This window comes from Anopheles cruzii, chromosome 2 (assembly GCF_943734635.1).
Source record: "Anopheles cruzii chromosome 2, idAnoCruzAS_RS32_06, whole genome shotgun sequence".
In the NCBI taxonomy this organism is placed as follows: Eukaryota; Metazoa; Arthropoda; class Insecta; order Diptera; family Culicidae; genus Anopheles; species Anopheles cruzii.
This window is the reverse complement of record NC_069144.1, coordinates 5,068,177-5,085,457: the sequence shown is the minus strand read 5'-3', so window position 1 is coordinate 5,085,457 and position 17,281 is coordinate 5,068,177. Positions and strand designations below refer to the sequence as shown.

General features: G+C 48.3%; 9 protein-coding genes across 10 annotated transcripts; 4 read left to right on the top strand and 5 right to left on the bottom strand.

Annotated features, from left to right (window-relative positions):
• Window positions 1-1,561: 1,561 nt before the first annotated feature.
• On the top strand, window positions 1,562-2,103 carry LOC128275700 (ribonuclease H2 subunit C). Its single transcript, XM_053014293.1, has 2 exons — window positions 1,562-1,721; window positions 1,784-2,103. Exons 1-2 carry the CDS (start codon window positions 1,562-1,564, stop codon window positions 2,101-2,103), a joined length of 480 nt encoding a protein of 159 aa, XP_052870253.1.
• Window positions 2,104-2,164: 61 nt separating this feature from the next.
• Window positions 2,165-3,815, bottom strand: LOC128278909 (rRNA 2'-O-methyltransferase fibrillarin). The gene is made up of 3 exons (XM_053017634.1): window positions 3,803-3,815; window positions 3,185-3,597; window positions 2,165-2,924 (listed from the first exon to the last, which is right to left on the bottom strand). Exons 1-3 carry the CDS (start codon window positions 3,813-3,815, stop codon window positions 2,337-2,339), a joined length of 1,014 nt encoding a protein of 337 aa, XP_052873594.1. The 3' UTR covers window positions 2,165-2,336.
• A 551-nt stretch (window positions 3,816-4,366) lies between these two features.
• Window positions 4,367-5,583, top strand: LOC128267849 (methylosome subunit pICln). Its single transcript, XM_053004796.1, has 3 exons — window positions 4,367-4,647; window positions 4,725-5,137; window positions 5,201-5,583. The coding sequence occupies exons 1-3, from the start codon at window positions 4,526-4,528 to the stop codon at window positions 5,230-5,232; spliced, it is 567 nt and encodes a 188-aa protein (XP_052860756.1). The 5' UTR covers window positions 4,367-4,525; the 3' UTR covers window positions 5,233-5,583.
• Window positions 5,584-5,743: 160 nt separating this feature from the next.
• On the top strand, window positions 5,744-7,355 carry LOC128277474 (aldo-keto reductase family 1 member B1). 2 transcript variants are annotated; one of them, XM_053015934.1, is made up of 3 exons: window positions 5,744-5,770; window positions 6,201-6,248; window positions 6,307-7,355. In XM_053015934.1, the coding sequence occupies exons 1-3, from the start codon at window positions 5,744-5,746 to the stop codon at window positions 7,201-7,203; spliced, it is 972 nt and encodes a 323-aa protein (XP_052871894.1). In that variant the 3' UTR covers window positions 7,204-7,355. The 2 variants fall into 2 exon arrangements, with proteins under 2 accessions (XP_052871894.1, XP_052871893.1); XM_053015933.1 differs by lacking the exon at window positions 5,744-5,770 and having other exon boundaries at window positions 5,829-6,248.
• Window positions 7,356-7,361: 6 nt separating this feature from the next.
• On the bottom strand, window positions 7,362-8,597 carry LOC128277476 (1,5-anhydro-D-fructose reductase-like). The gene is made up of 3 exons (XM_053015936.1): window positions 8,468-8,597; window positions 7,713-8,405; window positions 7,362-7,651 (listed from the first exon to the last, which is right to left on the bottom strand). The coding sequence occupies exons 1-3, from the start codon at window positions 8,540-8,542 to the stop codon at window positions 7,463-7,465; spliced, it is 957 nt and encodes a 318-aa protein (XP_052871896.1). The 5' UTR covers window positions 8,543-8,597; the 3' UTR covers window positions 7,362-7,462.
• A 169-nt stretch (window positions 8,598-8,766) lies between these two features.
• On the bottom strand, window positions 8,767-10,077 carry LOC128277480 (prostaglandin F synthase 1-like). Its single transcript, XM_053015939.1, has 3 exons — window positions 9,991-10,077; window positions 9,761-9,928; window positions 8,767-9,695 (listed from the first exon to the last, which is right to left on the bottom strand). Exons 1-3 carry the CDS (start codon window positions 10,063-10,065, stop codon window positions 8,991-8,993), a joined length of 948 nt encoding a protein of 315 aa, XP_052871899.1. The 5' UTR covers window positions 10,066-10,077; the 3' UTR covers window positions 8,767-8,990.
• A 370-nt stretch (window positions 10,078-10,447) lies between these two features.
• LOC128277475 (aldo-keto reductase family 1 member B1-like) lies at window positions 10,448-11,676 on the bottom strand. Its single transcript, XM_053015935.1, has 3 exons — window positions 11,493-11,676; window positions 11,275-11,417; window positions 10,448-11,218 (listed from the first exon to the last, which is right to left on the bottom strand). Exons 1-3 carry the CDS (start codon window positions 11,568-11,570, stop codon window positions 10,480-10,482), a joined length of 960 nt encoding a protein of 319 aa, XP_052871895.1. The 5' UTR covers window positions 11,571-11,676; the 3' UTR covers window positions 10,448-10,479.
• A 559-nt stretch (window positions 11,677-12,235) lies between these two features.
• On the bottom strand, window positions 12,236-14,251 carry LOC128277479 (solute carrier family 25 member 35-like). Its single transcript, XM_053015938.1, has 2 exons — window positions 12,630-14,251; window positions 12,236-12,564 (listed from the first exon to the last, which is right to left on the bottom strand). Exons 1-2 carry the CDS (start codon window positions 13,372-13,374, stop codon window positions 12,371-12,373), a joined length of 939 nt encoding a protein of 312 aa, XP_052871898.1. The 5' UTR covers window positions 13,375-14,251; the 3' UTR covers window positions 12,236-12,370.
• A 1,208-nt stretch (window positions 14,252-15,459) lies between these two features.
• Window positions 15,460-17,271, top strand: LOC128277477 (aldo-keto reductase family 1 member B1-like). The gene is made up of 3 exons (XM_053015937.1): window positions 15,460-15,590; window positions 16,082-16,917; window positions 17,133-17,271. The coding sequence occupies exons 1-3, from the start codon at window positions 15,516-15,518 to the stop codon at window positions 17,176-17,178; spliced, it is 957 nt and encodes a 318-aa protein (XP_052871897.1). The 5' UTR covers window positions 15,460-15,515; the 3' UTR covers window positions 17,179-17,271.
• The last annotated feature ends 10 nt before the right edge of the window (window positions 17,272-17,281 follow it).

Below are 17,281 nucleotides of genomic sequence, written 5' to 3'. Positions count from 1 at the left end.
CTCTTGTTTGCTCGGGCAACGGTTTTTTCCTCCTTCTGTTGTCCCTTTTCGCCGCTGCTGTCCAACCCCAATTATCCGCCATCCAGCCCCACATCCTCCTGGCGGCGCTGTGCGGTTGATCGCGTTTGTGTCGCACGCACACACACACGGACGGAAGTGTGCACCTTCACGAGGCGCACCGTCGATTGTTTTGCTTCGAATGTGTCGAAGCTCCACAATCGGACAAAATGAACATTTTTACTATACCAAATACATGCGGCACTCAATGACCCATTGATGATGGTACGCTGATGATCGTACGATCGTTGAACTCATTACAGTGCACACGTTGACGCAATGGACGATCGCAGACTAGATCGCCAGTAGCGTCACAACGGAAACCGCAGGACCTGCCCCGGAATTCTGCGTGGGAACGAATTACGGTGAAACAGTAACGCATTCCTTCATCACGCCATCAAGTAGGCCCCGTGTCTTATTGAACTGGCGATCGCGATCGCTCTTAATGGATCAACTTTGTTGCTTCCACCGTCTAGTAGGATCGTTTCCATTCGCACAAATTGCCTATTAACCATCGCACGGCGCACGATGGCCGCGAACGAAGCAATGCGTTGTTTACGTGTAGGCGTGACGGCGACGGAGACAGGACGGCCAGAAACCATTGCGCCCATTAGCGGGCCAGGGATTCGTAGACCTTGGTGGATTTTCGGTGGGTCGGTCTCTTGGTCCATTTAGAATCCACCGAAAGGCCGCAAAGAGTTTGGGCCCTCCAGATGATCCCTAGAGAGAGAGATCGATGCTGGCAAGATATTCGTACCGACCGGGATCTGAAAGAATGAACAAACAACGGACCACGGGACTAGCTCGCACGCACACTCACACACACAGTGGCGACGCCTCGCCCTCTTGCATTCTTCTTGGCTTCCGCCGCCTCGCACCCCGTTCTTGGCTGCGTTGGCCCTTGCCGTGTGTCGGGTGTACGGGTTTTCGGTTTCGGCTGTGTTTGTGTACGTCTTGCGTTCCGAGGAGCTCTTATTAAAAGAAAAACAACGTGACGATGAAAACGACGACGACGGCGAAGACGAAGAGCTCGTCAACGCAAGGAAAAATGATCTCGTCCTGAGTGGAGGTGGATCTTCGTAGGCACACTTTTCGTAGCGTTTAAACTGACCGGGGGCTTAGCGGGTGGCGTAAGGGTTACACGTTTCCGGCACTCGCCTACACATACCGATCACTTGCGTAGAACAATTGTCTCGACTTCCGAAATTCTTAACACCAATTGAGAGCATCTCGCTCGCTCGTTCGCCATAAACTGCTTCAGATTCGACAAACACACACGTGAAGAAGTGCAAAAGAGGAAGAGAAGTGAGGAAGAAGAAGTGACAGCAATCCGAAATCTGACAGCGAGGACGTCAAACCGCTCGGACGTCGCTCGCAGAGTACGCCTAAAAATTCGGTTGTACGAGCGAATTTCGGGCAAACGTCAAATTACAGGTTTTCGCGCGTTTCTGAACTCATTGCTGCGTTTGTAACATAACATTTTAACTAATTTTGTACCTAAGAAATGGCAATCAACCTTAGAATAGGTCACGGTGATGTTGAAAAGAGCCTGGCCGAACCACCGCTCCAGCTACACTACATTCCGGCCACGATTGACGGTGACGGACCGGCTAATGTGGAAAAGTTTTTCACGCCCTACACCACCGAGTGCCAGCAGGACGGAAGTGCGTTATTTCGATTTCGAGTTGAATTTAGTAACTCATCTGATTCTCTTCCTTCCTGATAGCCGTACAAAATGCACTCCGCGGATACCCTTTGCAGGGCAAGGCGATGACACTTCCGGACGGGTACAAGGGTGTGATACTGCAGGAAACGAAAAAGCCGCTCTCAAATGATGAGGATCGAAACCTAACATTCGCGGGAGCGTTTCGGGATCTCACGTACTGGAACTACGATCGCCACCCGTCGAGAAACGATCCTTTGGCCAAGGCACTTAACTGGCTTCAGCTGTCGGAAGTACTGCATAGCGAAGGGGATTCTCCACCGAAGCAAGAGTCGGCATCTTCGGAAATAAACGACAAAATAAAACCAGAGAAAGGCGTCTAGGATTGGCCATTTCAATTGTAATATAGCTCTATTTATTTCCATTTCATTTTGTCCGGCAGGTTGTGTGTAATCTAGTATGAAACGTTTAAAATAAAACTTCATTGTTACACCGATTCGAACCTCTAGCTCTTCGATCTGATGCGAAAAAAATAATGTTTGTTGATACACAAAGTGTAACGAGAAGTAATTAATCTTACGCTCTAAATAAAGGGCCCAAAATGTGTGGAACCCCGTTACGCGGCACTTTTCGGTGGCGGTCGGTATACGCCTACGACCACTGCGTGATCACGTTCATACGGTTCGAGGGTGATCTGTTCCTGGGGCTTTAGTTTCTCAGACTGCAACTTCTTCACCTCCGACGCAAATACCGCTTCGGGCACGGCTGTGGAATCGACGCAAGACGCTTTGATTGAAATTACAAAATGGCCTCCGTTCTTGAGGAAGTTGTGTGCATTGAGCGCTACGATACGGGCTTGATCCGGTTGCGCCACGTCGGCGAATATCGTATCCACCAGTCCCACCAGCATCCGGTACTTGTGCGGGTGACGGGCGTCCTCGATGATCGGTATGATGTTGGTCCGCTTCTTGGCCACGTTCAGCAGATCGCGCCCGGAACGATGCGAAAATTCGACCGCATACACCAATCCCTCCGGGCCGACGACGTCGGACACGTGAGAAACGGTTGTGCCCGATGCGGCCCCCAGATACAGGACCTTCGAGCCCGGTGGCATGTGAATTTTATCGACACCTCCCAGCACGGCAGCTGCCAGCTTCGATCGGAAGGGATTCCACACTCTGTACTCCTTCTTATCGCCTTCATTCTGTGTGAAAAGTACAACAACGGTCTCGATATTAATAACTTCCGTTAGTTTTTGAGAGGGACAAAAGAGGAAGCGATCACGAGTGATCAGATAGCAAGTTCTACAGAAAGCGCGCTCGTGGAAGGGTATGCCTCGGGCTCCACTTCGCACGGTCAGCACGCTTCCCGTTGGCCACATTCCTGCCAATTCAATACCCCTGCGCTAATATTTCATCATATCCGTCCATCGTAACATAATCTTTGTTCCGGGTTAGCACTCACCTCAACCGATATCCGTTTCTCGCCGTACACTTCCGATCCCGGCACCAGGTTCAGCGTGACCAGTGCGTCTTCCTTTCCGCGCGCGATGAAGATTCCCTCGTGACGATGCGGTTCGATAACGACCGTTTTGCCTCCCCTAAATCCGCCGGGCTTTCCTCCTCCACGTCCTCCACGACCGCCGGGACCGCCGCGTCCACGGCCTCCGGGACCACCACGTCCACGACCACCTCCGAATCCACCACGGCTACCACCACGGCCACCAAACCCACCAACTCCAGCACCACCGCGGCCACCGAATCCGCCGCCGCTGCCACCGCGGCCTCCTCTTCCCCCGCGACCGAATCCACCTTCTCCGCCGCCACCACCACGGCCTCCTCCTCCTCCGCGACCACCACCGCCTCGTGGAGAGAATCCTGCAACAAATCGGAAGAGGTTAGGGACATCAGATACTGGCCATCGTTGTAAGAATACATTAAAACCGCGAGCTAATCGACTAGTTCTAACGAGAATGACCTATGAATTCGTATTGCAAAGCCAAATCCCGTATTTAACAAACTAAAATAATAATACACGCTACCGGCTTCATCAGACACACGCCGCACGCCGCAGCTTTCTTACCTGGTCTACCCATAATTGTGGACCTGTTTTTAACTTTTTGGCTTCACTTTCACGGCAGGACTGTTTGTTTCTATCTTTGGTACAAGATAAACGCTAATTAAACCACCAGTGGTTACAATTTTGGCGATTTTATCCTTAATTTAATGCAGCCCCAAACTAAACACGTGCGTTTATTTTATAAGCTGTGAATGTTGCCGAATGTCAAAGCGCCTACGAAAGTCGCGTGTTCCGCAAACGGTCAGATCGATCAGTTATTGTTTTTGACAATGGTCGCGCGGATGACTAAGCAACAGAACTTAGAGTCTGGTAAATAAATGTAGCACGCTTTCAATGTGAAGAATATCGGAACATAAATGTTAAATGTTGCTTATTATTTATTGTTACTCAAGTCTAACATTCTCTGCAACAAATAAGCTAGAAAAAGAGTGGTTCGCCGAAAAACGTTAACTTTGGCCCGTTTCGCCGCGGCTAGTTGTTTTGATAGGTTCTGCCAATTGCTTGTTTGTACGCTTGTTTACCGAGGCACCCTGTAAGTTTCGCGAACGCCAATTAGCGAAAAGAACATCTATTTTGAAACACAGAAAAGCATTTTCATCCTTGCAACTCTTCACTTTGGATAGAATCTGAACGACCGGAACGATCTACCGGAAGCGCACGGGCAGCAATAAACCGAAGCAGGTTAGGTTTTTCAACTGGGTTCTTAACGTGCTCGCAAAACGCACCATGGTTACGATCGGAGAGGCATTTACGCCGGTCGATGGAATCCTCTATTCCGCGTCGGAGGTAATGCTTAAAATCGGCAGCACCCTAATTGAGGCGCCGGGTATGTTGCATCTAACGGAAAGGTAAGAAACGATTATGTCCTTCTCGGCGCGTACTCTGGGTGCGCTAGGTATATTATAACCCTTCTCCACCTGGATAGTTCGTGTATCTGGAGCTGCGCGGAGCGGAACAGCAGCATCTCCATTCCATGGCCAAGGGTGGGAGTGCAAGCCATTTCCTCCGCTCCGGTTCAAGGAATCTACGTAATGCTGGACATAAATCTCGTGTGGCCCGGATTCTACCAGGGCCCTCCGGAGAACAACGGAAATGCCCATCTGGAAGATGAGGAGGGCGAAAACGACGAAGGCCACGAATCGGACGCCTCGGAGGCGGCAATGACAGAGATTTGGTTTTTGCCCAGCAGTAGTCAAATCTTGGACGAAATTTACGTTGCCATGCGCGAATGCCAGAGCCTGAATCCGGGTTCGGACGTCAGCGAAGACGAGGATTACATGGAAGCCGAGGTGGATGATTTGCCGGAAGTTGGCGAAATGCGAAACTTACAGTTGGACGGTCAGTATAGGATGGCTTTGTTTGTCGTATGCTAGAAACTAACCAATCTCTCTTGCCTTCCAGATGATGATAAATTCGCGGACGCCGAAGAGTGAATGAATCGCGCAGCTGCTGAGATGATGTACATTTTAAGTAAACTTAAGAAGTTAACGGAAGCGGATAAGAACGAAGAATTGAGGAGAGAAAAAGAAAGCGCGCGGCCGGAAAGCATGGAAAGGAGAACGGGACGTCAGTCGGTAGGGGTCGCCAAAAATTCCAATGTAATTCGAAAACCGGCCCTTCGCACCGCCATTTGGAATTACGCCACAACTCGTCTACACACGCATTTAACTGCGCTCAGAGATGCTCTGGAGCTCATTAGGAGTACGAATTTGCTAAAAGTGTTGGCCGCAAGTTGAACTAAAATAACAAGAGAAAATTAAAATGGAATGAAATCGTATTGGAATCCCTGTTGGAAGGATAATTCAATCGTACAAGGTTTCTTTGTGTTTTTCTTGCGGCCATATTTATTGGTTTATTACCTTCGCGGGAGCCTTTCCATTTTTATGGCCCTACCATCCACAGCATCCAGAGAAATTCCTTTTTTTTATTATTTGCTCCGGGTTCATGGCCATTCGATCGTCTGACGTAACCGTCACTGGAAGTTTTGAACTGGGCGATATAAACAGTCAATCACCGATTCTTGTTTGCATACAAAACTGGACCTTTGCCTTTTATAAATTTCGATTAAGTTTTGCTTATTATCTTTGAAATTTTACATCAATTTCTTTTTAAGTTGCCAGGCATATTGACCGGAAACATTATATTTCGTTACTTCAAGTAGGCTGGGAGGAGTTTCGTTCAAAAGTTAGTTGTTTCTCCATCTCCATCAGTTTTGTCAGGTCATCTGCCGGCAAAAAAAAATCATTTGAATAGCGTATTTTATCACCAGCTAGATTAGATAGTGTCAATCAGGATTACAAAGCAAACGTTGCCACTCGGAATCATTAACTCTGTTAGATCATTCTTGTCGAGCTTTCCACGCAAAATGGCCACGAAAAAAGGAACTGTTCCGATGGTGAAGCTGAACAATGGTCGCGAAATGCCCGCTCTTGGGCTGGGAACATGGCTGGTAAGTATGTTTAATATCTAAACCTACGTGCGCAATAGTTTAATTCGTTCACTTGCAGTCGAAAGAAGGCGAAGGAGTGGCCGCCCTGAAGACGGCAATCGACGCCGGCTACCGGCACATTGATACGGCGTATTTCTACCAAAACGAAACGGAGGTTGGCCAAGCAGTGCGCGATAAGATAGCCGAGGGTGTGGTGCAACGAGAGGACATGTTCATCACGACCAAACTGTGGAATACCTTTCACGATCCGTCGCACGTCGAGGAAGCTTTCCGGCGTTCGCTCGAAAATCTGAACCTCGACTACATCGATCTCTACTTGATGCACACTCCGATGAGTTACCGGTTCAAGGGATGGTTCGCTGATGACTTGATGCCGTACGATGCCGACGGCAAGCTCGAGCTGACCGAAGTGGATTTTGTTGCTACGTGGAAAGCGATGGAAAAGCTGCTGAAGACGGGCAAAGTTCGGTCACTCGGGGTGTCGAACTTCAACAGCGAACAAATTGCTCGCCTGCTGGCGGAATGCGAAATTAAACCCGTGACCAATCAGGTCGAGTGCAACCCGGGATTGAACCAACGGAAACTGACGGCGTTCTGTAAGGAGCGCGATGTCACCATCACCGCTTACAGTCCGCTCGGTCGTCCGAACTACTACGAGAAGGATCCCGAAAATGTTCCCAAACCGGCGCTGGATGATCCACGCGTGGCGGAGATCGCCAAGAAGTATGGAAAGACTCCGGGCCAGGTTGTTCTTCGGTATCTTTTCGAACTTGGCACGATCCCTATTCCAAAATCAGCGAATGAGGCACGCCTTCGTCAAAATATCAATATTTTCGACTTCAAGCTGACGAAGGAGGAGATGGCCGTGATGGACACTTTCCATACCGGGAAGCGATCGGTTCCCTTTAGTCTGTGTGTGAAAAGCAAATACTTTCCGTTCAATATCGAATTCTAGTGCTTGCATTAATCGGGGAGTCTAACGACAACAACCAACTAAGTAAAATTGGAAGTTGCTAAGTCGATAAGAGTACAAGCACCACTTCAGGCATTCTTGTTTATTTTCTAATCACAGCATCTAACAAAAAAGCTTTCAATAAAAATCGCTGATTTATTATTAAGGTTTTCATTTTATTTGGAAGAAAACTTCAATGTATTGTTCGAACACCGGGAAGAATAAGCTAAACCAAACCAAATTATTCAGAGCTTGCCTTTTTTCAAAATTCGGCATTGAAAGGATAGTACTTGTGGCCTTTAAGGGGCAGGAACTGAATGGTGCGTTCCGAATGAAACGAGGTCATGAATTGGATTTCGTCGTCGGTAAGCTTGAAGTCAAACACGTCAATATTCTGTCGGATGCGTTCGTCGTTGGTGGAATATGGAATCGGAATCGTTCCTAGGTCGATCTAAGGAAGAAAAGGAACAAATGAGTACATGATCTAATCGATTATCGGTTCAGATACTTACCAGATAGCGTAATATCACCTGGCCATTGGTTTTACCATACTTTTGGCCAATTTCGCGCACTTTTGGATCATCAAGAGCGCTTCGATTTCCGTACGTCGTTCGATGCGGCCGTCCCATCGGACCATAAGCTGTCACCGTGATACCACGTTCCCGGCAGAACTCGATCAACCGCCGCTGATCGTACCCGGGATTTACTTCGATCTGATTGTTGACCGGTTTGATTGTGGCCACCGCAAGGATGCGCTCAATCTGTTCACTGTTAAAGTTCGACAGTCCGATACTTCGAACCCATCCGGAACTGACCAGCTTCTCCATCGCCTTCCATGTGTCCACATAATCAACATCCGACAGTAGCATGCTTCCGGCAGAATCTTTCGGTTGCATGTCCTCGATCTCGTACCCAGCAAACTGTTGGCCCATCGGAGAGTGGATCAGAAAGAGGTCGATGTACCCGATGTCCAGCGAGTTGTACGACCGCCGAAACGCTTCTTCTACATGGGCTGGGTCGTGGAACGTGTTCCACAGTTTGGTCGTTACGAACACATCTTCCCGGCGGATCACACCTTCCGCGATCTTTTCCCGTATTGCTTGTCCGATTTCGTGCTCATTCTCATACAGGAATGCTGTGTCGATGTGACGATAGCCGGCATCAATCGCTTTCTTCACCAGCTCAACACCCTTGCCCTTTAGTGCCTGTTGAGGTCGGGACGGTCATTAGGTTTTGTCGCCCTTAGGATGAATCCGATTAGCCTTACCAAGTACGTTCCGTAGCCAATGGACGGAATTTTGTAGCCATTGCTAAGGCTCACCGAAGGAACTTGCTTTGACATTGTGGTTCAGTCGCAACTAGCGGTTAATACTTTTCGCACGAAGCATTGCGTGAACCGATAGTTTATTTGCTGGTGGTGGTCAAATCCCACTCGTTGTAAATTCCTGTTCCCCTAGAGGTTAAACACGCAAAACCTTTTCTTTCGCACAATTCATAAAAAACTGTGAATAATGTTCGTAATGAAAGTAGATTTGTCTACACTATTGCAAACTATTTGTACGCAAGTCAAATTTATTCTTCAAAAATAACATAAACCATTTACACAAATAAAACCGTGAATTGCACAATGGGGCGTAATAAAAACCAAGTACAACAGTTATGTACTCCAGAGGTCCTTATCGAAAAGTCATCAATCCTTATCACTCTGAGCATTCTACGACTGATAGTGATTTTTACCTCCGCAATTTCTACATTTAATTTAGGAGTATCATTTCGAAGCCCATTCTCCTTCAAAACTCTGCGTTGAACGGATAAAAAGGATGCGCTGCGGCTGAATCCCATTTCACCAACCGTTCGCCCGTCTGCAATCCATCTAGCGTTAGCACCTCTTCCGGTGTGAGAGCGAAATCGAAAATATCCAAATTTTGTCGGATCCTTTCCGGGTTGCCCGATTTAGGAATGGGAACCGTGCCGATGTCAATCAAGTAGCGCAACAGCACCTGTGCCGGCGTTTTACGGTAATGATTGGCGATCGTTATCACCCGAGTATCGTCGAACGGGTGCTTGGGAGTGAGCGAGTCAGCACCGAAAGGAGCCAGGCCAGCTCCCGGTCGGATTAAGGGACTGTAAGCCGTAATGACAATGTCGCGATCCTTGCAGAACTTAATAAGCTTCTTCTGATTGAGGCGAACATGGCACTCGACCTGATTGGTGACCGGCTTGGTAGTACCGTTTTCGATGACCCGCGTAAGTTGTTCGCTGTTGAAGTTGGACACACCGAGACTGCGAACGCGTCCTGTTGTCAATAGTTTCTCCATCGCCCGCCACGTATCTACGTAATCCACTTCGGTCAGGATGGTTTCACCCTGGGCATTCTCGGTAGCGCCTATTGGAGAATGCATCAGATAGAGATCAACGTAGTCGAGCTGAAGGTTGGCCAAGGAAGTGTCGAACGCCTTGCGGACTTGCGACGGTTCGTGCGATGTGTTCCATAGCTAAAGCGAAAGAACACAAATTTCAGACACCTCAATGGGCCATTAACTTTACAACAGTACTTTACCTTAGTGGTTACGAAAACGTCCTCGCGCTTTATTGTGCCATCATAGATTTTGTCCCTAATAGCCTGCCCAACTTCTGCTTCGTTCTGATAGAAAAACGCAGTATCAAAGTGTCGATATCCAGCGTCGATAGCCGTCTTCACTGCTTCGACGCAGCTTTTTCCACGGAGCTATGGCGCACAGAATATTCATTTTTACAACATGAAATTTATAAGGTTCTAAAATAACTCACCCTGTAGGTGCCAAGACCCAGAACGGGCATCTGGTATCCATCATTGAGTGTCACTGTAGTCGCTTTCACAGACATTCTGTTCGCTTAACGGTTAGTTGGTCACTTCCAGAAAATGCTCAATACGTACTAAACCTGCCCTGGGTCTCGGACGACCTTTTTATAAAAAGCCCAAATACTGCGACGCAAACTAACCGCAACCAAACATCCGCCCTGCGGATCGCTGCCCAATTTGCGGTTTTGCTCCGATAGGGATACTAATCAGCAAATGAGATAAGCAGCTCAGACCATTCAGGGGAACTTCACAGTTTTCAATGTCTCGTCTATTGCTAAATAGACTGCTAATTGGACTTGTTTCTGTGCTGCTAAATGATAAAGTGCGAGATATATTAGGGCGACGCTTAAAACCAATTTGAACCCACTTCGGATCACACTATTCAAGGACAGAGGTTCGTAGGAACTTTATTTTTCTGATGAAACAGTACCATCTTCTTATTCCTCCTTCTCAAACGGATGATGCGGATGACCGAATGCGCCCGTTTCCGGGCAAATGCGGCCGTTTCTTTCGAGTGCCGCCAACACCTGCAGATCGGCGTCCTCGAGCTGGAAGCTAAAAACATCGAAATTCGTAACAATGCGCTCTTTGGTCACCGATTTTGGAATAACGACGTGTCCGAGCTGAATCTGGTAACGGATCAGTATCTGAGCCGCGCTTTTGCCGTACTTTTTCGCCAACTGGCCAACCGTTCCGTCGTCGAGCAGAACCGGATCGTCTGCTTTCACCCACGGCCGGGCCGGCGATCCTAGAGGGCTGTAGGCCGTAACGACGATTCCATGCTTGGCGCAGAACGCCGTAATCTTTCCCTGGTGCAAGTACGGATGACACTCGATTTGATTGGTGGCCGGCGGAATCTTGGCAACGTCCAAGACACGCTGGATTTGCTTGGTATTAAAATTCGAAAGTCCAATATTGCGCACCAGACCGGCTTCGACGAGCTTTTCCATCGCTGGCCAGGTGTCGACGTAATCGGCATCGGAAAACACGAACGTCTGTCCGTCGGGACCCATCGGAAAGAGTTCCGGCCCCTCGCGGTACGCAACAGGCCAGTGGATCAGGTAGAGATCGACATAATCCAGCTTCAGGTTTTTCAGGGTCGTACGGCAAGCACCCTCGACCAGTTCCGGCCGGTGAAAGGTGTTCCACAGTTTGCTAGTCACAAATAGATCCTCCCTGAAAAAATTGTTGAAATGTGATCTTTCGCTACTATGGCCGCCAGGAATTCATACCGTTTCACGACACCTTCAGCTATCTTTGCGGCTATTCCATCGCCTACTTCGTGCTCGTTTTGATAAACATGAGCGCAATCAATGTGACGATAACCGTTGTCGATGGCGTCTTTCACAGCTTGAGCGACTTGTCCCGGAGGCGACTACATTCCGGCGGGTCAGAAAGAATTATAAACACTTTTTTGCTGGCACCTTTCCAACAAATATAATTTACATACGTTCCAGGTACCGAGCCCGATCATGGGGATGCTGTTGCCATTCTTAAAAATTGCCTTCGGCACCGTAGCACAGGCCATTTCGTTTTCAGACGGGGAGATATGAGGGCAAAATGTCTACCCAATCGAACTGATAGCAGAACTGAAACGATGCGGTTTTCGGGAAGAACGAAATGATTTTCCAACACTCCGAACCGCACAACGAAAGCCAACTAACTGATCTTGCGTTGGACTATAAATAGTCCGGCTAAACCGGAAGGTGTGTTGGTGTAATGTCGCTAAACAACCCGCTAATCGCCGGCTCGAGAGTAGAGCTCCGGTACTCTCCGTTCTCTCGCGGAATTATCATCGCGGATGGTTTGGGAATTGCTTGAACTACGCAACGCCGTGCGAAAAAGTGATAAAGAAGCGATAGAGACACATCATACTGTGAAATATTCAACGTGTGCGTGAGGTCCGTTTTTCTGGAATGCTGCCCAAATACAGAAATTATGGTTTTTTTCAGAAAGGAAAATTTCCCAAAATTCTACGCTTCATTCGTCGATCATTATTGCGATCGGTTTTCAGATGGAAATTGTTACGAAATATCCGTTTTGTACACTAATGTCACCAGTATTTTGTATCGATGTAGATAGTGAGCCACAATGTTTGAAACTTACTCAATGTGGTATAGTTTTCTTTCAAAATAATAGCCTCAAACTTCCAAACACCAGAGTTCTTCAAACTAAATTGTTCGTAGCGTAGCTTTTTTCGTTTATTTTCCTAGTTAAAAATCGGCTCCCTTCGTGGGAAAGGCGTCACTGGTCTATGCAAATCTCTGTAGAGCGGAAATTATCTGTACAAAGCCAAATAGTAATCACTGCGGATGCCGCCCACAGTCCTCATCCGAAGTATAGGTCCCGCCAAGCCTTAAACTGATCCCAGAATGTCAGGTTGAGGATCGTGTGCGGAGCGATGCGCCAGTAGTTCGGCACAAACCCCTTGTACAGTCCGTGCAGACCTTCGGCACGAAGCGTTTTCATGAAGCAATCAACCACGCTCCGGTACATCAGTCCTTTCCCGTTTGCATCAACCCCTGTACGAGAAGATACCGAAAATGTAAAACCATGGATGCGAATTATAGCCCTGATGGCATCTTACCTTGATTGAAAAGGCGCGTCGCAATCACGTCAAACGGGGACATGAACACGCACGTGAAAAATCCACTTATCATGCTAGCCGCGAACGCCGTAAAAGCCACCGAATCACGGAAGAACTCGAATTGCACGAAGAAGTCCTTGAAGGTGGAGAAAGTGCCCAGCTGGGCGGACGAACCGATGGCGGTCCGGGTAGCGATGCCGTGATAGCCACGCCACAGCCCACGCACACCCTGGCTCTGGTAGATACCGCTGAGGGCGGCCAGCGTGCTGGTGTGCCGATGCTGGTAGCCGACCGCGTACTTGCCGTGCGATCGCGCCTGGATCTGGGTCTTGATCATGTACAGTGGGCAGGCGATCGTCGAACCTATCACCCCACTGAAACCGCCCCACAAGATCGAGTAGAACACTGTACCAGCCTTGGTGTCACCGCGCGTCCACTCGTAGTTTTCCGCCGTTTGATAGATTCCGAGCCGGACACTGTTCATCGTGAACTGAAAAGCAAGCGCCGAGACGAGGCCTTTCTGAAGCCCGAGAATTCCTTCTGATTTGAGGATCGTCCGAAAGGACTTGAACACCGACCGGTACGGATTGCGCGGTTGACTACTGGTTCCAACGTGGCCATCGGACGACGTCGTTACCTTGGTCATTAACTCGCCATGGAGCTGTTGGCGGGTTTTAATCACGTCAAACGGATTGCTGAAGATGCCGGCGCACGTTGCCGCGCAGCCACCGAGCAGAAAATCCATCGGTAAATTTGAGATGAACTCGATGCAAATGGACAAATATTTAACTTTTATTCCACCTTCAAACAGCACGTTACTTGCACGCGGGATGTGCTCATTACAATGTCAGTTCTTTTTCTGCCCTGACGCTTGAACACTAACTTTAGCACCGAGTTCGAACAGTTTTCCGCCCAGGTTCCACGGGTGCACCGTGGCCCTTTCGGTGCAGCATGCAAGTAAGTACCGTTATGGCCTCTTGGCTGGTGCAACAAGTGCACGATTATGTAAGGATTCCGTCAGATACTTTTTCGGCTGTGAGTGTGAGAGTCAACTTTGAACGTTTTCGATGTTTCCTCAGGAAATCACCCACGCACAAACACACAGGGCAGCTGATCGGCAAATTCGATTGGCTGGCGATATACAGAGCAGCCATTCAATGTTGGGCTTGTCATTTTGATTCTCGGGTGTTACTAAGCCGATCGCTCTGTTGAACGGTTCGTGACTGATGGTGGACGGATTCCGAGCACACGCAGGATGGACTTTAACCGTCGAAAATTGAAACAATCTTTCAGCACCATGTAGCAGTTTCCTTAAGATCGGTCACCACCCTCAGCAAAACACTATCGTATGCTCTGTCCGCCTGAGAGAACGGTTCACGAGAAGGGGCTGGCTGGCCACTCTATGCCCTCCACCTTCGTCTTTCATCGTGTTACACTTATGTCACACGTACGAAATTTCTTTCACCGAACATCGCCAACCTTTTGCAGGGGATCCCATGTCCTAACGGTACTCGTCTCGATCACCGAATGAATCTTGTACAGCATCGGCCAAAAACGCTAACTCTGGCCAAACCGCTTTGCGTATTTTTCGAGTTCTGTGTGACCTACATTTTCCCCGGGTTTTTCTTCCGCAACTGAAGTGTCACGAAGGGACAAAACAGAAAACACATGACCCGCGAATGTTGGCTCATGCGCGGTAGTTTCGTCCCTCGGAGGCGCCCTTCGTCTTCGGTCGGCATCACCGAACAAACCGAACAGAATTTGCCTCGCAGTGGCTGCACTTTGAGTCGGTGAGACGGATCGTCATCACTTCCTTTCGCATTAGGATAGGTTCAAAGAAAACTGTCTTGAAGACATTTTTCCCCACCAGAATTTTTAGTTTTGGAAAGATTGTCTGTCGGAAACAAGTCGGAACTTTATCTAAAAATGATAAAAATAAATACCACGAACAGGATAGAAAAACGATAGTGTGAGACTACTTCATCATACTTTAGCCTAAATTAATAAGCCTTGCAAGTATGAAGTACATCTCATTATCACTTAAATAAGGCCAATCATCGGTAGCTTATCAGCAAAGAATGATAACGTTTGAATCCATCCCCATCCATCGACTGAAGTGAAGTTATCGTGCAGATGCTAAGGAAAAGAGACGACTATCAAGCAACGAACCGAGATAAGTGCACGCCGACAAGGAAAGGGAAATAACTGAATGACACAGAGAAAATGATCAACAATCAAGGAAACCGAAAGATATTCTAGGCGACAATAAAAAAAGATGCTGGACAAAGAAGGGGATCAAAGGGGACAAGTCAAAAAAGGGTTTCATTTTATAACTTTCCGTTATTCTTTTCTTTATCCTTCCTTCCTAGTAGTATCCTTTTTTCCGATTCCCGCGTTTCCCCGTAGATCAACGTTGTGTTAAATTTTACAAGGCGCAGTTCGAGTTTTGTTCGACAAATATTTGTTGGCTTATCAAAATATTCAGAGTCAATATCCGCAGTGGGAGCATAATTTACAAAAGGATATTATTAAAAATAATACGATTGACCTTCGTATTTTTATTTGATGATTCACGTATACGTTTCGATGTGTGTGTGTCCGTCAAGAAGAATATTGATTTTATATTTTTCTATTGACCGGGACGCCGGTTCGTCGGTTCGCCGGTTGTATCAAAAGCCGGTTCGCCGGAAAGCAAACACGCGACGAAGCCGCGTTTCTGTGTGTCCGTGTCCGCTGACGCTATCGCTACGAGATAACGCATTCGAAAAGGCTATAACCGGGAACGCCACCAGCGTTAGTTGCGTTAGTTTTCAGTTAGCCGCGAATACGTTCTCGTCCAGCTTGCTTCGATCGTTCCAGTATCTATTCAGCTCCACAACCCGCACGATGGCATCCAAAGTACCGCGAGTGAAACTGAACAATGGCCTGAGCATCCCAATTCTCGGACTGGGCACCTGGGGCGTAAGTATCGTCGTAGCTAATTGAAAATGTGTACAGTTCGCCTCCCTCGCGGTCAATTATGTAATTGCTCCCCCACGCAGAAGCTATCGTGTGTGTCGTGCCCGAGCATTTGAAGTGTAGCGCTATCAAGGCCAACTGGGTGGAATTATTCTGTGCAATCTGTTGGTGGGTGCTGGTGGGTGGGTGGCAGCTCCCCAGGGACAGTTTGTGTTGCACTCAGGGTAGGTCAAGAAAGGACGCGATGTAATGATTCCACAAATAAGAACAGTTTTGTTGTGTTACTCGTCATTCCTCTATCGCATCGCGGAAGGGCCAATGGACAAACATCAACACAGACACAACAACACAGCCAATTTGTCGCGTTCGCACTAACACTAACACGAAACGCCGGCAAGTGGTTAACCCTTTCGGTGCCAGACATTTTTTGAGTTGTTTTTTGAAATTTTAGTTACAATATTTTTACTATTTTTTTTCTTCAACGTGTCACACAGTCTCCCCCCGGCGAGGTGGCGCAGGCGGTGAAGGACGCCATCGACATCGGGTATCGGCACATCGACTGCGCCCATGTCTATCAGAACGAGCACGAAGTAGGCGAAGGTGTTAATGCGAAGATCGATGAAGGGATCGTGAAGCGGGAGGATCTGTTCCTGACCAGCAAACTGTGGAACACCTTCCACCGGCCGGATCTGGTCGAGGGGGCATGTCGCACGACCCTCAAGAATCTCGGAGTCAAGTACCTCGATCTGTATCTGATCCACTGGCCGATGGCGTACCGTGAGGATGGTGAGCTGTTCCCACAGGACGATAACGGCAAAACGGCCTACTCGGATGTTGATTACGTCGACACTTACAAAGCGCTCGAGAAGTTGGTCGATCTTGGGCTGGTAAAGTCGATCGGTCTTTCGAACTGTAACTTGAAGCAGGTGGAGCGGGTGTTGGCCGCGGCCACCATCAAACCGGTTACGAACCAGGTCGAGTGCCATCCGTATCTGACGCAGAGCAAGCTATCGCCGTTCTGCAACGAACGCGGACTCGTTATCACCGCGTACAGTCCGCTCGGTTCTCCGAACCGTCCGTGGGCTAAGCCTGGTGATCCGATGCTCATGGAGGATCCGAAGATTGTGTCGCTCGCGAAGAAATACGCCAAAACGGCAGCCCAAGTATTGATCCGTTACCAAATCCAGCGTGGCCACGTGGTGATCCCAAAGTCGGTGACAAAATCGCGGATCGCATCAAACTTTGCTGTATTCGATTTCGAGCTGACCAAGGAAGATATGGCGCTGATCGATTCGTTCGACTGCAACGGAAGGCTGGTACCCATCACAAGGTAATTTCAAGCGGTTACTTGAAATCTGTTGACCAACCCATAGGTTTGGAAGGGTTGAAAAGAAAATGACGACATTGAAGTACTGAAAAATTCATTCTTCAATAATCGCGTAATGAGGGTGATTTAGTTGCAATTTCGTTTAATTTGGCTGATAACCCACTAGCCCAGACGGCATGATAATCGCTGACCTTTCTGTTCTGCTTGTTCCGTTCCAGTGCTGCCGGCCATCCGTACCATCCGTTCGAGAATGACGAGTTTTAATGGAAAAGGCGAAGGCTTTAATGGCGAAGAGCTTTACCGTCTTATTACTATACATCGCACGCTGCACGGCGCTGGATTCAATAAAGTACTGAAATCTTTAATT

Coding starts and splice junctions, on each gene's coding strand:
- LOC128275700 (XM_053014293.1), top strand. CDS start 1,562: ATGGCAATCAACCTTAGAATAGGTCACGGTGATGTTGAAAAGAGCCTG. Junction 1,722..1,783: donor CGAGTGCCAGCAGGACGGAA/GTGCGTTATTTC, acceptor CCTTCCTGATAG/CCGTACAAAATGCACTCCGC.
- LOC128278909 (XM_053017634.1), bottom strand. Junction 2,925..3,184: donor AGAAACGGATATCGGTTGAG/GTGAGTGCTAAC, acceptor CTTTTCACACAG/AATGAAGGCGATAAGAAGGA.
- LOC128267849 (XM_053004796.1), top strand. CDS start 4,526: ATGGTTACGATCGGAGAGGCATTTACGCCGGTCGATGGAATCCTCTAT. Junction 4,648..4,724: donor ATGTTGCATCTAACGGAAAG/GTAAGAAACGAT, acceptor CCACCTGGATAG/TTCGTGTATCTGGAGCTGCG. Junction 5,138..5,200: donor GCGAAACTTACAGTTGGACG/GTCAGTATAGGA, acceptor CTTGCCTTCCAG/ATGATGATAAATTCGCGGAC.
- LOC128277474 (XM_053015933.1), top strand. CDS start 6,165: ATGGCCACGAAAAAAGGAACTGTTCCGATGGTGAAGCTGAACAATGGT. Junction 6,249..6,306: donor TTGGGCTGGGAACATGGCTG/GTAAGTATGTTT, acceptor GTTCACTTGCAG/TCGAAAGAAGGCGAAGGAGT.
- LOC128277476 (XM_053015936.1), bottom strand. CDS start 8,542: ATGTCAAAGCAAGTTCCTTCGGTGAGCCTTAGCAATGGCTACAAAATT. Junction 8,406..8,467: donor TTGGCTACGGAACGTACTTG/GTAAGGCTAATC, acceptor CGACCTCAACAG/GCACTAAAGGGCAAGGGTGT. Junction 7,652..7,712: donor AGGTGATATTACGCTATCTG/GTAAGTATCTGA, acceptor TTTCTTCCTTAG/ATCGACCTAGGAACGATTCC.
- LOC128277480 (XM_053015939.1), bottom strand. CDS start 10,065: ATGTCTGTGAAAGCGACTACAGTGACACTCAATGATGGATACCAGATG. Junction 9,929..9,990: donor TGGGTCTTGGCACCTACAGG/GTGAGTTATTTT, acceptor TGTGCGCCATAG/CTCCGTGGAAAAAGCTGCGT. Junction 9,696..9,760: donor ACGTTTTCGTAACCACTAAG/GTAAAGTACTGT, acceptor CTTTCGCTTTAG/CTATGGAACACATCGCACGA.
- LOC128277475 (XM_053015935.1), bottom strand. CDS start 11,570: ATGGCCTGTGCTACGGTGCCGAAGGCAATTTTTAAGAATGGCAACAGC. Junction 11,418..11,492: donor TCGGGCTCGGTACCTGGAAC/GTATGTAAATTA, acceptor GCCGGAATGTAG/TCGCCTCCGGGACAAGTCGC. Junction 11,219..11,274: donor GCTGAAGGTGTCGTGAAACG/GTATGAATTCCT, acceptor CAATTTTTTCAG/GGAGGATCTATTTGTGACTA.
- LOC128277479 (XM_053015938.1), bottom strand. CDS start 13,374: ATGGATTTTCTGCTCGGTGGCTGCGCGGCAACGTGCGCCGGCATCTTC. Junction 12,565..12,629: donor GACGCGCCTTTTCAATCAAG/GTAAGATGCCAT, acceptor CTTCTCGTACAG/GGGTTGATGCAAACGGGAAA.
- LOC128277477 (XM_053015937.1), top strand. CDS start 15,516: ATGGCATCCAAAGTACCGCGAGTGAAACTGAACAATGGCCTGAGCATC. Junction 15,591..16,081: donor TCGGACTGGGCACCTGGGGC/GTAAGTATCGTC, acceptor CGTGTCACACAG/TCTCCCCCCGGCGAGGTGGC. Junction 16,918..17,132: donor AGGCTGGTACCCATCACAAG/GTAATTTCAAGC, acceptor GTTCCGTTCCAG/TGCTGCCGGCCATCCGTACC.